Source organism: Lissotriton vulgaris, chromosome 3_1, assembly GCF_964263255.1.
Source record: "Lissotriton vulgaris chromosome 3_1, aLisVul1.2, whole genome shotgun sequence".
NCBI lineage: Eukaryota > Metazoa > Chordata > Amphibia > Caudata > Salamandridae > Lissotriton > Lissotriton vulgaris.
The window spans coordinates 892,302,154-892,316,622 of record NC_141689.1 but is presented as its reverse complement, the minus strand read 5'-3'; the positions used below and the strand labels follow the sequence as shown (position 1 = coordinate 892,316,622).

At 44.5% G+C, this 14,469-nt stretch overlaps 1 protein-coding gene across 4 annotated transcripts in view; it reads left to right on the top strand.

The window, feature by feature from the left end:
- Positions 1-14,469, top strand: part of SMARCA2 (SWI/SNF related BAF chromatin remodeling complex subunit ATPase 2) — a 1,892,118-nt gene that overhangs the window by 594,308 nt on the left and 1,283,341 nt on the right. For all 4 annotated transcript variants that reach the window (XM_086961220.1, XM_086961218.1, XM_086961217.1 and 1 more), the window contains exon 17: positions 8,669-8,735. In XM_086961220.1, the coding sequence (XP_086817346.1) occupies positions 8,669-8,735 (67 nt within the window). The remainder of the gene's footprint in view (positions 1-8,668; positions 8,736-14,469) is intronic.

The window sequence follows — 14,469 nt, the reverse complement described above, 5'->3', positions numbered from 1 at the left end:
TCAGTGAGAATCCAAGGATTAACTAATCAAATTAATTAACATTCTAAGCCCTGAATGGGCTATGACACCGCATAACGCCACTATCAGATCCATAACATTGTACTATGCTGCCCTGAATGGGCTACTAATCATCACAATATAGCTGACGTGGTGGTATAATAAGACAACCCAATAAATCACATTCAAATGCATTATACTCAAATGTAACATAAAATCAGTGGAAGAAAAATGGAAGCAAAGATATGGTTAATCAATAACAGTCATAGTGCATATTATTCATTGTTCATATTAGATGGACAGCCAAGGTGCAAGTGGAGCATTAATATATATATATATATATATATATATATATATATATATATATATATATATATATATATATATATATATATATATATATATATATATATATATATATATATATCTCCAACAAAGTTTGCCCTGAAGCATGAAGACGCTACTCCACAAAAGAAAGTTCATCAGAACTATTTATTTTTCAAACCGAGTTGCACATCCAGATTATTTCAATATATTCTCATTCATTCATTCATTCCCAGGCGGGGGGAGCAGCTAATTAGCTGGTGCTGGCGGTGAGGTTCGGGACAGCCTCGCTTTTGTTTACGCATATATATATATATATATATATATATATATATATACTCCCATCCTCCTTTCTTTCTTTGACCATACTCTTTTTGCTTTGTCCATTCAGGGCACAATTCAGAGTAAAATTGGGAAAGGGAAGAAAACTATATAGGGCGCACCATTTACCCTGCAAAGAGGCCCATCTTAGAACATATGCGGGCAATCACAAGGAATGATGCAAGCTATCCAGTGGCCCGCCACTTCCAAACTACCCATCACAGTAATTGAGACCTCTGAATATTCTTCTGTATTGATCAGGTCCCAAAAAATGAGAGGAGCGAACATGGTAAAAAGTCTACAGACATTAGAGTCTAGGTATGTCATTGATCTGCATACCAAGGCTCCGCTAAGCTTGAATAATGTTGAAGAAATGTGGGTACATCTTGAATGAAGGTAAACTGTGAGATATGTGGGATGTTGTAACCAAACCTTCTTGGATAATAATTTTGAATTTATCATATGAAAGGCAGTAAGTACACAACTGATACCAATGTGTATATATGTATCTGTTTCTTTTCTTTTCCTGTCTGGATTGTCTATACAAGACGTAACTAGCAAATATACAGGAAACCCAGGTATTCACCGAGAAGAGTAAATGGAGACGAGTAACCCTGTATAGATTTATTTCAGCACCTCCTTCCCATCACCCCCACCCCCCCTTTTCCTCCTTTATTTCTGTGACCATATGCTTCTTGCGTTGCTCATTCAGGGTGCAATTCTAAGTAAAATTGGGAGAGTGAACAAAACTAATTTGAGAAACGGTAAGGTTGAAGTTACTTACAACACGATGAGTTATTTGTTCTGCAAGGAATTATGAATTCTCTTATTATTTTATATTGCCTTTGTAAGTAATTAATCTTTACTCCCATATGCTGTTAAAAAATGCTCAGAAAGTAATTGATTTATACGTTGTGTTTCAATACATCCTATAAGATGGCTGCCACTATTGTACAAATGTGAAAGGTGATTTGAGGCCATCTTCGCTGTTGATGAAATTTGCCACGTCATGCACTTTAGACTTTAAAATGGTTTCTTGAATGTCCACAAACTGACATCGATAAAGTTGTAGTGCCGAAACACGTCTGTCAGTGCTGGGAGGTTATGCACATTAAATAGCACTTTTTTTTATAAATTCCAGTGAGTGCTCTCCTTTCTTGTCCGACTTCGTATTGGTTGCTATAGTGGACTTATGTTTTTTTTTTTTTTTATATTTTTATTTCCGGTATTGAACCTTGACACATATAACTGGATGCATCGCACTCAACACTTCATAAATGCTTTAGGTCCACATATCACATACAATAATATACACATTTGTAATTTTCTGTTTTTCTGTTACATTTCCAACCTCTAAATTCCAGTTAGTGCTCTCCTTTCTTGTCCGACTTCGTATTGGTTGCTATAGTGGACTTATGTCTAAGCGGCTCACCACTGTTGGAGATTTGCCCCCGGAACGCGTGGTGCGGTGATGGTTATTATCTGTCTTTGGATTATATTTTGGCCGCCTGCCTCGTTGCTGTACAAACTGCATCCATCAAAGAACTCACACGGGTGATCGTTTAATGAAACGAAAGACACAGAGAGGTTTTCGTCACTGGTTGGGGCGCTCAGGGATGTCTCGGATAGGAGGACCTGCGATTCCTGTATCAGACCACCGCTGAGTGTCTTTCTCTTCCTGTTGTCCTCCCTATTTTACCTGCAACCGCTTCAGTCCAGAGGGATTTATTAATTAAACCACATGTGCAAGCCTCCCTTGCTTTTTCTTTGAACTCAGTATGTCTACTGTCACAGAGGGGGAGGAAGCTGCAGCTAACATTTTTAAGCAGGGAGCCGGACGAGGAAAGAGTGGCTGGAAAGAAGATAACACCCCAGCTATTCCTCTTAGTAACTTAAAGATCTTATACCAGACTCTAGAGAAGACCAATGAGAAAGAAGTTCGAAAGTGGTGGGAGGCTACATCATTAGAAAAATATCTGGATGTTGGACGCATACTGATAGGTCTTCGTATATTCACAATTCCGTCATATGAAAAGCCAGACCCGCAGTTACTGAAGGACTGGTCCGAACACACAATAGAATCATCTAAAGGAATGGTTAGAAACCTAATTAAATATGCCTGTAGTGATCAGGCTAAATTACTAGAGGAGATAAAAAAAAAGCTGGAAGAAATGATTACCAAAGATACCAAACAGAGTGAAGAACTTAAAGCTGCAATGATGAAATGCTTGAAAGACTATGAGAGTGGTATAAGACGGCGCAAACAATCCAAATTCCAGCGGGATCAGCAAGACTATGTTTCGGGCCCGATCCTAACCTTTGCCCGCAAATTTGATGCCCCGAGAAAAAAACGGAGTCAACAAAGAGGTGGTATATCCTTCAACAGGGAGACCTCGGAATCTGAGGTAGAAACATCGGAAGGAGAGCAAACCGCAACTACCACCGAAGAAAGAGACAAAACTGGCGAGCCTACTTATTTTCTGAAGTACAAATTAATGAGAAGATCTAACCATCATCAACTTATCGGATCAATCATTAAGCAAATATGAAACACAGGTCTTGTAATTGGATCTATCCTTCTGTCCCACCGCAGGATTTGACTATGCCGAGACCCGCATGGACCTCTTTAAAATCATAAGGAAACTAAAACTGCAGAAGATTCACTTGCTACATCCAAAAAGAACATCTGGTAGCGAAGTGAAGACACCGAACAACATGGATCTCCTTATTGGCAATTACTTAGAAACCTTGATGACATTACAATACTTAGAATCCTCAGCAGATAACGGAGGAATGGACAGTATTGTCAATATAGACACCTGCCTGGTACAAGCAGGAATAACACAAATCAGTGGGAGGAGTGAACTAAAAAGTAATTCAAGGACGATCCCACATACTCCATACAATGCTATTGACGTGTTCAACGAGGCCATTATTGCAGACTTAAAAAACCTTGGAAGGAAAAGGCAATCTGACGAGACGTTCTAACATCCCGTTTGAACAATGGCAAGCTATACAGGATCTCAAGAAAGATGATTCTTTGGTGATCAAGCCCTCTGACAAAGGGGGAATCATTGTTCTGTTTAACTCAGATCAGTATTACAAAGAAGCTATCGGGCAACTGAACGATGAAGAGTGTTATTTGCCTATTAACAGAGTGGAATATGTCAAGTGCATAAAAGTATTTAATCAACATCTCAAAAATTCGAGAGATGAAGGAATGTTGGACTCCGATGAATATGATTTTCTGTACTGTGAACATCCTGTCCTTCCCATTTTTAACCATCTTCCCAAAGTCCACAAAGATATGAGTAACCCACCAGCAAGACTTATTGTTGCTTCAATAAACAGCCTCCTGGAAAATACATCTATATACATTGATTCATTCTTATCAATATGGGTCTTTAACCTTAGTTCCTATGTAAAAGACACTCAGGATTTATTTAGATTGATAGAGGGGATTATTTGGGAGGATGATATATTATTGCTTACCTTGGACATAACTAGCCTGTATACTTGCATAAATCACGAACATGGCAATGCTGCTGTCAAGTCGTTCTTATACGAACAATCCTTAAAATATCAGAGATACAACATCATGCTTCTGAAAATGGTCAGATTTTTTTTTTGAGAATAATATCTTCATGTTCTCCGGCCAACTGTTTAGACATCAACGCGGACTGGGATGGGCACATGCTTTGCTCCCAGCTACGCAAATCTCTTTGTGGGCTGGTGGGAGAAGAATGTGGTCTGGAAAGACGTGCCTGGGAATTGGGTTGAGAATGTGACACTTTGGGCCCACTATATCGATGATCTATTGATAGTGTGAAGAGGCAGCCGTTCATCTGCTGAAAAATGCACCGCTTACCTCAATCGGAATGATTTGAATTTGGTATTTAGCGAACGTATCAGTAACACCAAGGTATGTTACCTTGATCTGGAGGACTATGTAGAAAATGCCAAACTTCCCACGAGATTATATAGAAAGCCGACAGCCATAAACTCCATTTTACATGCTGTCAGCTTTCATCTGAGGAGTTTGGTGAAGAACATTCCCTACGGTGAATTTCTGTGCAGAGCCTATTAGGGATATAGGAACTACACTACAGTACAGTAGAACCTGGTTCCTACTTATCTGATGTGCGCTCCTTTCGAGGTGCTACTTAACTGTCCTCTCACTCTTAACCATTAAAACTGCCTTTCTCTTTGCCCTCACCTCTGCTCGCAGGGTGAGTGAGCTACAGGCCTTTTCTTCTAAGCCTCCTTTCCTGGCTGTTGATCCGGACCGCACTAGGCCTTCTTTCCTTCCCAAAGTGGTTAGCTCCTTCCATATAGGACAGACCCATCACTTTGCCCACCTTCTTTCCTCCTCCGCATCCTTCAAAACAGGAATAGAGGCTCCACCGTCTGGATCCAAATTGTGCGCTTTTCGTCTATCTGGATCACACAAAACAATTCCAAGTGGATGACTAGCTCTTTGTCGGTTATGTGGGCGCCAAGAAAGGTCGGGCCAGGCATAAACGAACCATCACCCGACTTGTCGTTCTTTGCGTCTAAATCTGCTATTTCTTAGCGAAAATGGAACCTCCAGTTGGGTTGCATGCCCATTTCACCAGGGCGATGACTGCCACTACTGCTTTGGGATGTGGAGTCCCCCCTTCTTGACATCTGCCAGGCCGCTCTATGGTCTTTACTACACACCCTCACCAAACACTACTGCCTGGACAGCCATGTCCGGAGTAACTGCTTCTCCCGCTGTTCGGTTCTCCAGGACTTTCTGGTTGGAACTTGGTTCGCAGATCCACCACCAGGGTTGGTATTGTTGGGGTATCTATTCTAAGGTGAGGAATCCATAACTAATTGTCTCTTTCAGATGAACAAGTTACTTACCTTCGGTAACAATATATCTGTAAGAGACATAGATTAGTTATGGATTCGTCACCGCCCCACCCATCCTCCCGGTTCTGCGAACTGACTTCTAGGGTAAGGGAACTCCCTTTCAGAGCACTAGTTTTCGTGCACCAATGGTCAGTGTCTTGCATGGCTCTGCGCTTCTGGCGTGGAATGGCGTGTAAAGAACGGATGTCAGCACGCAAGGGCGGCGTCCAAGTAGATACCGCTAAGTCATTCCGGCGACCACGACGCCAATGACGAACGCGGAGTTGACCGACACCACCTATCGGCGCGCAGAGGTACTACTGAGGAAAGAATTCTTTGGATCCAGTCTAACGCCTGGAGGTAATTCTAAGGTGAGGAATCCATAACTAATCTGTCTCTTACTGATGTATAGTTACCAAAGGTAAGTAATTTGTTCTTCACTCACTCATACTCATTCACTTACTAACACTCACTAATACTCCTTCATTCTTACTCACACTCCCTTAAATCTCCTTTTAACTAATTTTTATCAATTTTCACTCAATTTCATTCGCTCTTAATTTCGCTAATTTTCGCTCATTCATGCTTACTGACACTCGGGGCCAGGTTTCAGGGCCAGGTTTTACTACAGTTTTCTGCCAGGATTGTGTTACTTTTGTGACACATAGCACATATTGGTTTGTTTTGGGGTGTGGGGCTTATCCTGTGCTCTGCTTTGCATTATTTAGCATCAAGGGGGCATTTTATGGTTTTTGACTTGGATATTGATCTCCAAATATTGGTAGACCGGAATTTCCATCAAAATCATATGCCTCCTTGAGGCAGGCATAACATGGAGAAATGTTTTCATTTCTCCTTGTTTATCCAACTTTGGGTGTATGCTGCATTGACAGTATACATACAAAGTGTGAAAAGCCTTAAAGCATAGCTGTTGTACTGAAAGGAACACCTTCCAGTGTAAAACCTAAGTTTCAGAGAACAAACACACCATTGCACTATAACACTTGGTGTGCATTGGCGAATGGCTGCCAAAAGAGTGCCTACACATTGGGAGAGACAAGATGATCATATCTTAATAGAATCTCCCTTTGAAGCATGGCAGCGCAGCAACTTTGGTGTACAGATGCCTTGCGTCAAAGAATAGTATATCTGGGCTTCCATCTGATAAAATCTCACACGATCTCCGTTCTCTACCTGTCACTGACTCTTGATCATTTTCACTCACACATATGCTTAAACATACAGATGCATTTACTTACACAAACACATGCTTTCACTTAAACATTCTCTCCCATGCACGCACATAGCATATATTTCAAACCAGTTTTACTTTCCTCAGCTGCCACCACCACCAAAGGTCCTCAGCGTGCTACATTTTTTATTACACTAATAGTGAATAATAAAATATTATTCACCATTAGCATAATAAAAAAAACAAGGAGAAAATAGGGAATGCAGGAATTCTTGGCACTGACTTTGCCATCTCTGAGGCTAGGGGGGGGGGGGGCGCAAAGACGGTGCCAAGGGGCAACTCCTAAATGATGTCCATGACAGAAAGTAATACACTACACAGTTGCTATCAAATTGAAAAATCATATCTATTATCACAATTTAACCATAGATATCAATGTGCAAACTTAGACCACGAGTAAAGATGTGACACCCAATGTTCTTTCATATTGATGTGTTCCCTACATATCCTAATAATCCCAGAATTTCAGACAAGCATCACAATGTAAATCAATTAAGCCAAATGTACTGCATTTGTAATAAAAACTGTGAACTGATAGATCGTTTAAGGTTCAGCACGAAAACAGCTGTTGGAAAGATCACCTTTTAAAGGAAACATATCTAATATGTATGAAAATCCAATTTTAGAATATAAAAGTCTGTCCCATCCAGGTATCTATGAGAAATAACAACACAGTACGGTTACAGCTCCTATCCTCTATGGTTGTGAAGTAGCTGGTAGTCTGGGCTGGTAGAGTGGTAGGGCTAGAACTCTTTTTCTGGAGTTGTTCTGTTGACACTCCGAGTGCTTGGGAGACTCTGAGCTTGCGAGTTCTGATAATGGGGAGCCAGGTGACCAGATAGTACTCTGGGACACACAATAGGGAAAGGGGGAAACAAAGAGGCAACAAATAAGAAATATAACAATAGAAAACCCTATAGCAGAATTTAAATCTTCAAAACCCACCCCTGTAGTGATAAAAGAATCAGCCTTCCGACCCAACATAATAATAGAGCATATCACACCTTAGACATCGGTTATCAGATTGATTCTAAAATGACGAGATCTCAGCGGTAATAAGCTTGACTTAATGAAGGCTGTGGACATTAATTCCTGTAGTATAGTAGGCAAGGTGTATATTTGTCAGTTAGGATGGGATTGTTGTCGTCTTCCTCCTGCTTATTCAGCCAGCGTTGGTGACCATGTTGTAGGGAGATCTAGTGATCGCAGGGCGCTGAAGTACGTCATGGCGCCAAACTACGTTGTTATCAGTTCTTTTGTGCTTGAACTGTCACTGCTTCATCTCAACACATGGTGGTCACAATATCCTGCCTTTAGGGGTTAGAAGCTTAGCAGTGGACTCCCAAATTTTACTTTACTCTGTATGCTTGGACGGAACTGCGTGTTCTGATGGCCATCATGCATGGACGTAAACCACACCCTCTGGGGAGGCCCAATTAGATGATAGGGAGTGATTTGAGCATGTGGATCTATGAAAGATACTAATTCAGCTAATTAATCAAACTGGAAAATCTTTACATAGTTTTCCTAAAACTTGAAGTATTGCTCATGGGACACCTTAAGAACTATCCAGATAAATATTAAATTACATACAATCAGCAAGTAGTAGGATGTTGCATGTTTATTGTTTCTTATCTAATAATGCAGGTTGCACCTGTTGCGGTACTCCTTTATCTGCATCATCTGCTCAAGCAATACCATGTGGGAAATGCATTTCTTGTGATATTTCAGATAGTGTCCCAAGATTCACCAGCTAATTTGAGTGGTGCTATTTTGTCCCATAATCTGCCACTACTGCTGAAACTGACTTACATATATCAAGTATTCTATTTTAGAAAATAAGTTTGCTTTGAAGATACTTGTCAATGACTACAAGAACATTTTTGTTTCGTCTAGGACATTGTCCAACTGGCAATACGAATTTGACAAATGGGCTCCGACGGTGGTCAAAATTGCTTACAAGGTTTGCTTTATTTACTTTAGTTTATTTTAGTCTTATTAATGTAGGAATTGAAATGTAACAATTATTTCACTTCTGTGGGAACAGAGCTAAAGGATTCCTGTTTTGTATTACTTGATTGAGAATATTTTTGTATTATTGGAAGCATATGTTAATAGCTTTAATAAACCAAAAAAGATAAATATGATAAAATACAAGAAATCCATAAATGCAGGTTTTTTTTATATACCATTCTGCATAATTATAGTTGGGAATGTGCAACTGGAAAAATGTACTCAATCTAAAAGGTTGAACGGTTAAGAGTTTGGTCTACTACCACTCCTCACCATGATTTTTTTTAACCTGAAAAATATCCATTTCTCCCTTTCCTTATTATGCAGGCATTATATTCGGATATTAACGTCTGTTATCTCCTTACTCATCTAAATAGTAAACAGTAGGCCCAATCTTTGATTATAATTCCCTACATAATGTTCTAATGAGTTTCTTCCTTATTTGAATCTTTTTAAATGTGTACACATTTATTTATGTAAATTATGTCAAATTATGTTTGATTTTGATTTTTCTTAGCAAATAATAAATGGATACAATACATATGCAACCGTTATTAGAATAAGCCCAAAGTGGTAGTCGGCCTGTCATTTTTAGGATTCCACAACAGGTCCCAAATTGTTCGGCTATCTGTTTGTCCATATGGAGCCAGTGCTTCTTAGAAGCCCTCAATGACCATTCTGTAATTACGCATAGTTGTACCGCTCTGTAATACCCTTTGAAATCTGGCAGTGCCAGGCCCTCTCCCTACGTGGGTGCGTGAGTAGGCTATGTGGCAGGTGTACTCTCCCTCCCCAACCATATAAATTTAGTAAGCATTTGTCGTGAATCTCAGAAGAGCCCTTCCTCCACTGGAATCGGCAACCCCTGAAAAAGGTAGTGCAAGCGAGGAAGTGAATTCATCTTTATGGCATTAATCCTGCCTAGCCACGCAATATAGGCAGCGCTCCACTTACACTAATCCATTTTGAGCTGGCATAAAAGGGGAGGGAAGTTGGCTTTGTAGACATCTGAAATACGAGAGGTGATCTTAACTCCCTGATAGGTAATCTCTTTAGTTGTGCAACTAAACGGTGACGCTCCCTCCACTCGTCGCCATTCTTCTGTGAACAGGGATTGCTTAAGTAAGCAGGACTTGGCCAGGTTGATCTTAAACCCCGCCGCCCTCTCAAACAACCCAAGCTCCTCTTGGATAGCCGGGAGAGAGGTCAGCGGCTCTGTGACCGGGAGAAGCACATCGTCGGCAAAAAGTGTTACCTGTGGGCATCTGTACCAAACCGTATCCCCCGAATATCCTTGTTTACCCTAACTTTATGCGCCAGGTGTTCTATTCTCAAAGCAAAGAGAAGGGGGGGACAATGGGCATCTTTGTTGCGTTCTGCTTGCTAAGCTGAAAGAGTGGGGAAGCAGATCCGTTGACCGGGACCCGGGAGTGAGGAGAGTGATAATTGCCGCAAATCCCTATAAAGGTCTCATTAAAACCAAAGCCCCGAAGCACTCTAAATAAAAGGGACCACTCAATATGGTCAAACGCTTTTTCGGCTTCTATCGAGATAAGAGCCGCTGGAATATTTTTCTGCCTGGCCTTTTCTATTATGTGCATGATGCGCCGCAAATTATCATGGGTCTATTGCCTCGTGATAAAGCCTGACTGGTCTGGATTAATAAGGCCAGGGAGCACAGATTCGAGGCGAGTGGCCAGGATCTTGGAGTAGATTTTGGCATCTATATTTAGATGGGCAATTGGGCGATAAGAGGAACATGCTGTGAGGCCCTTCCCTGGCTTGGGAATCACTGGCACAATTGCTCCTCTCATGGAAGGAGTCACCTGCTGTGTCGTGGCAATTATTTTAATTGGAGTTGTTACTAGCTCCGGTGCGAAGGTACGATAGAAGTGCGCCAAAAAGCCATCGGGCCCTGGTGCTTTCTGCACTTCCTCCGAGATACGATTCGCCAACTCTGCATTGGTATTAGCCGGGACCTGGGGTAGGTCCAGGGGCTCCAAGTACTCCTGTTGATCCTTCTCCCTTGGGAGTTCGGAAGTAAATAGAGTGCAATAGAACTTCTCGAAGGCCTGTGCCTTCCCTCCTTCTGTCTTGTGTGAGATGCCAGCGTCATCTACTATGATTTTTATGTACTCCCTTTCCTGCTTGGCCCTGAGCTGACGTGCTAGCAGAGAGCTCACTTTGTTTCCACACTCGTACCCCTTGGACTGTAGGCGTAAGATGGTTTTTTCTGACCTATTGGTATTTGTTGCTTGTAATTTCCCATTAAGACCTGTGACTTTACTCAATGCCTGGGCGGAGAGGCTAGTCTTATTTACCTGCACAGCAGATTGTAATTCTCGTTCTAGCATGAGACGCTCCTCTCTCTGCTGTGTTCTCAGGGTCGTTGCCAGTTCAATGCATTTACACCGAACTACTTCTTTGAGTGTGTCCCAGGTATTGGCATAAGAAGTAGCATCTGAAAGAGACACGTTAATGATTGATTCCTTACTTTAGAATATCCCAGGCGTCAGACTGGATCCGGGAAGTTTTTCGTCAGCAGTAACCCTGCGTGTCGGAAGGTGGTGTTGTGTGGCTCCGCGCCCGTCACTGGTGCTGAGATGACGTCACGGAGACTAGTTGGGCACCACCCATGCGCGCTGACGTCAGTTCTTTCCTTTTCCGCCCCAGCAGGCGCAGATCTTTTTAGAGCATGTACCCTAATCAATTTTTGACTAACTTTTGAGAATTTTTGTCTTCTAATTTTTGACTTTTTGACTCCTGGTGCCACGTAGGGATGCCTGGGTTTAAATCCTGCGGGGCCTGTCGCCATACGATGTCGGTGGCTGACTTCCATGGTGTCCTTCTCTACTGTCTGGAGCGGGTCCATGACACGCGGACATGTTCCGACTGTCTGGCCATGGCTCTGAAGGCCCTGCGGGAGCGGTCCCGTAAGCTACTGGAGACCCGGCAGTCGTCTCCGTGCCGTTCGAGGTCCAGGGGTCGATTGAGGGACCGACAGCGGAGCCATCATCATCGCTCCTCGGGGTCAAAGTCTTCACACTCTGAATCGGGTAAGAGACGTCATAAGAAGAAGTCGAAGAGGCGCTTAATCTCTCCGACGTACCCCCCTCGGTCTCCGGGCGAGGGCGCCTGGGTACCACCCCCGCGGCTCCTTTGCAGCCTGAGAGTCCCGCGGCCTACCCACCTTATCTGGGTCTGTCGGTAACTCCTGCCCAGGTTCAAGATTTTCTTGCTGCCATGGACCGCCTTTTCAGGCCTCGGGCTCCCGCCGGCGCGCCTCCGGGCCCGCGGTCCCAGCTGAGGGCCCTCCCTTGCCGCCGGCGCCGCAATGGGTTCTGTTCGTTCCACCTCTGCCCTTGCCCGGGTTGCCAGACATTTTTACTCGAGGTTGGGACCCTAATTGGGACATGGAGCCGGATCGGCGCCGAGCAGCGCCGTAGGAACATTTATATTAACCTGTCCCTTCCCGCCGCCGCAGCCTGTGCCACGGGCAGTGGAGGAAGGGGACAAGTGGGAGGGGTCTGAGAGACCCTCTGGCACGGCAGTGCGAGTCGGAAAAGGAATGGACAGAAGAGTTGGAGTATGCTGGTGGCCTTGACCTCTTCTCTGAACCTGGTTTTCTTTCTCCTCCTGCTGTGGCCATGGATGAGGGCGCCACATACACTGTGGTACTCCGTAGAGCAGCTGAGGCCCTTGACTTTGACCTGCCTACGGTGACCCTCAAAACTAACCTCCCTCACTGAAGACCTACAGCCGGTGGCAAGCTCTATGGAGCCCCTGCTACCGTTCAAGGAGGTGTTAACTGATGTGTTGATGGGCACCTGGTCTAGACCAGCCAAGAGGGTTCCCTTAGATAAAAATGTAGCCAGGCGTCATCGCCCGGCCCCAGGTGAACCTGCCTTTTTAACAACCCACCCAACTCCGGAGAGCCTGGTCATCCAGGCCGCCACTTCCCAAAGCATATTTGCTACCTCTCGGCCGGATAAGGAATCCCGAAAGCTGGAACTGTTTTCCTCTGCCAGCTTAGGGCTGCGGTCGGTGAACACCGCTTGCCTCTTGGTCCGCTACTCTCATGCTGTGTGGGACACAGTTGTGCAGACGCTGCCTCAGTGTCCGGAGGAGGTTCAGGCAGTGCTTTCCCAAGCTGTTGCTGAGGGGAAAGTTGCAACGAAGTTCGCCATCCGGTTTAGACTGGACACCGTGAACTCACTGGGTAGGGTGATTTCCACGACTGTGGCCATCCATCGCCATGCCTGGTTGCGGTCCACTGGGTTTTTAGGGGATGTTCAGATTTCTCTTATGGACACGCCCTTTGATGGTACTCGCCTGTTTGGCGATAAGGCAGACAGTGCGCTGGAGCGTTTTAAGGACTCCCGGGCTACGGACAAGTTCTTAGGTCTTTCCACCACACGCCGACCACATTTGCTTTTCGTTCCTTTCGTGGAAATGGAAGGGGTGCCCCAACACGTTCGTTCAGGCAGAAGCCTGTGAATAACCAACCTCCGCGCGGACGTGGTTTCCATGGCAGCGGGACAGGGGGCCAGCGTGCGAATCAGTCCAATTCCGCTCCCGCTGCATCAGCCTCAAAGCCTTCCTAGACCGAGCTTTAGGTGCACCCCACGCCTGTGGGCAGCAGGATTTGCCTTCACCTCCCCTACTGGCGTTCTGTCACCTCGGACAAGTGGGGGCTGCAGATTGTCCAAAGGGGTTACTGTGAGAAAGTGGCTCTATATATACTGGACCAAAGTAAGGTACAGTGTGTATAGAGTCCACAAAGGTATAACTGAGGTTAAAGTCAGGGCTGACCTTACTCTCAAAAGTGGTAGCTTGGTCGAGCAGGAAGGCAGTACCAGAGGACAGTGTAAAGCATTTGTTGTACACACTCAGTCAGCAAAGGTTTTCACACACTCAAGGACTGAACTCCAGGCCAAATATCAACAGATACAGTTGTTTTATTTTTATAACCAACAGGTGTAAAAATATACTTTTCTCAAAGGTGGGTGCAGAGTGGGTTGGTCCGTAGCTTCCTGGCTGGCACCAGGTGGGTTGTTGCAGCAGAGCCTCTGCTGATGGGAGTCCCAGGCTTTGAGAGGGTTAAGGCAGGCCTGTCATCTTGGTGTCCCAAGGTTGCTGTCCGCAGGAGTCGCCGGGATTAGGCAGGAGCAGGTTCCAGGATCTACAGGCCGGTAGGGCTGGGGCCAAGTCAGTTGTTCTCGTCCTGTTGTTAGCAGCTGCACGGCGGGTCTTCTTCTTCTTGATCTTCTTTCTTCTTTTCTTATCGGGATCTGAGGAAGGAAGGTTCAGGGAGCCCCTAAATATTGAATTTAGGGGCGTTATTGGTAGGGCACGGACAGGGACCAATGGGTCCCTGTACTGGGGTGGGTACGCCCCTAGCCTGCTCCTCTCCTGTGGGAGGGGGGCAGGAGCCTAGCTGTGATTGGGCAGGACTCCCCATCTTCAAGATGGCTGGAGCCCGGGGTCGTGCTTCACCTCATCTCCCCCACCTAAGGGGTGGGGTTGGCACAGGCTGGCACACCCCCCTTCCTGACATAGTTTTTCCCCGCCAGTCTTCCCGCCAGAGTGGGGGTCAGGACTGGTGGGGGCCAGTTGCTGGGTACAGCAAATGGTCTGGAGAAGCTCACAAAGGCGGTAGATCTTTGAAGATTCCCCCTGCCCAT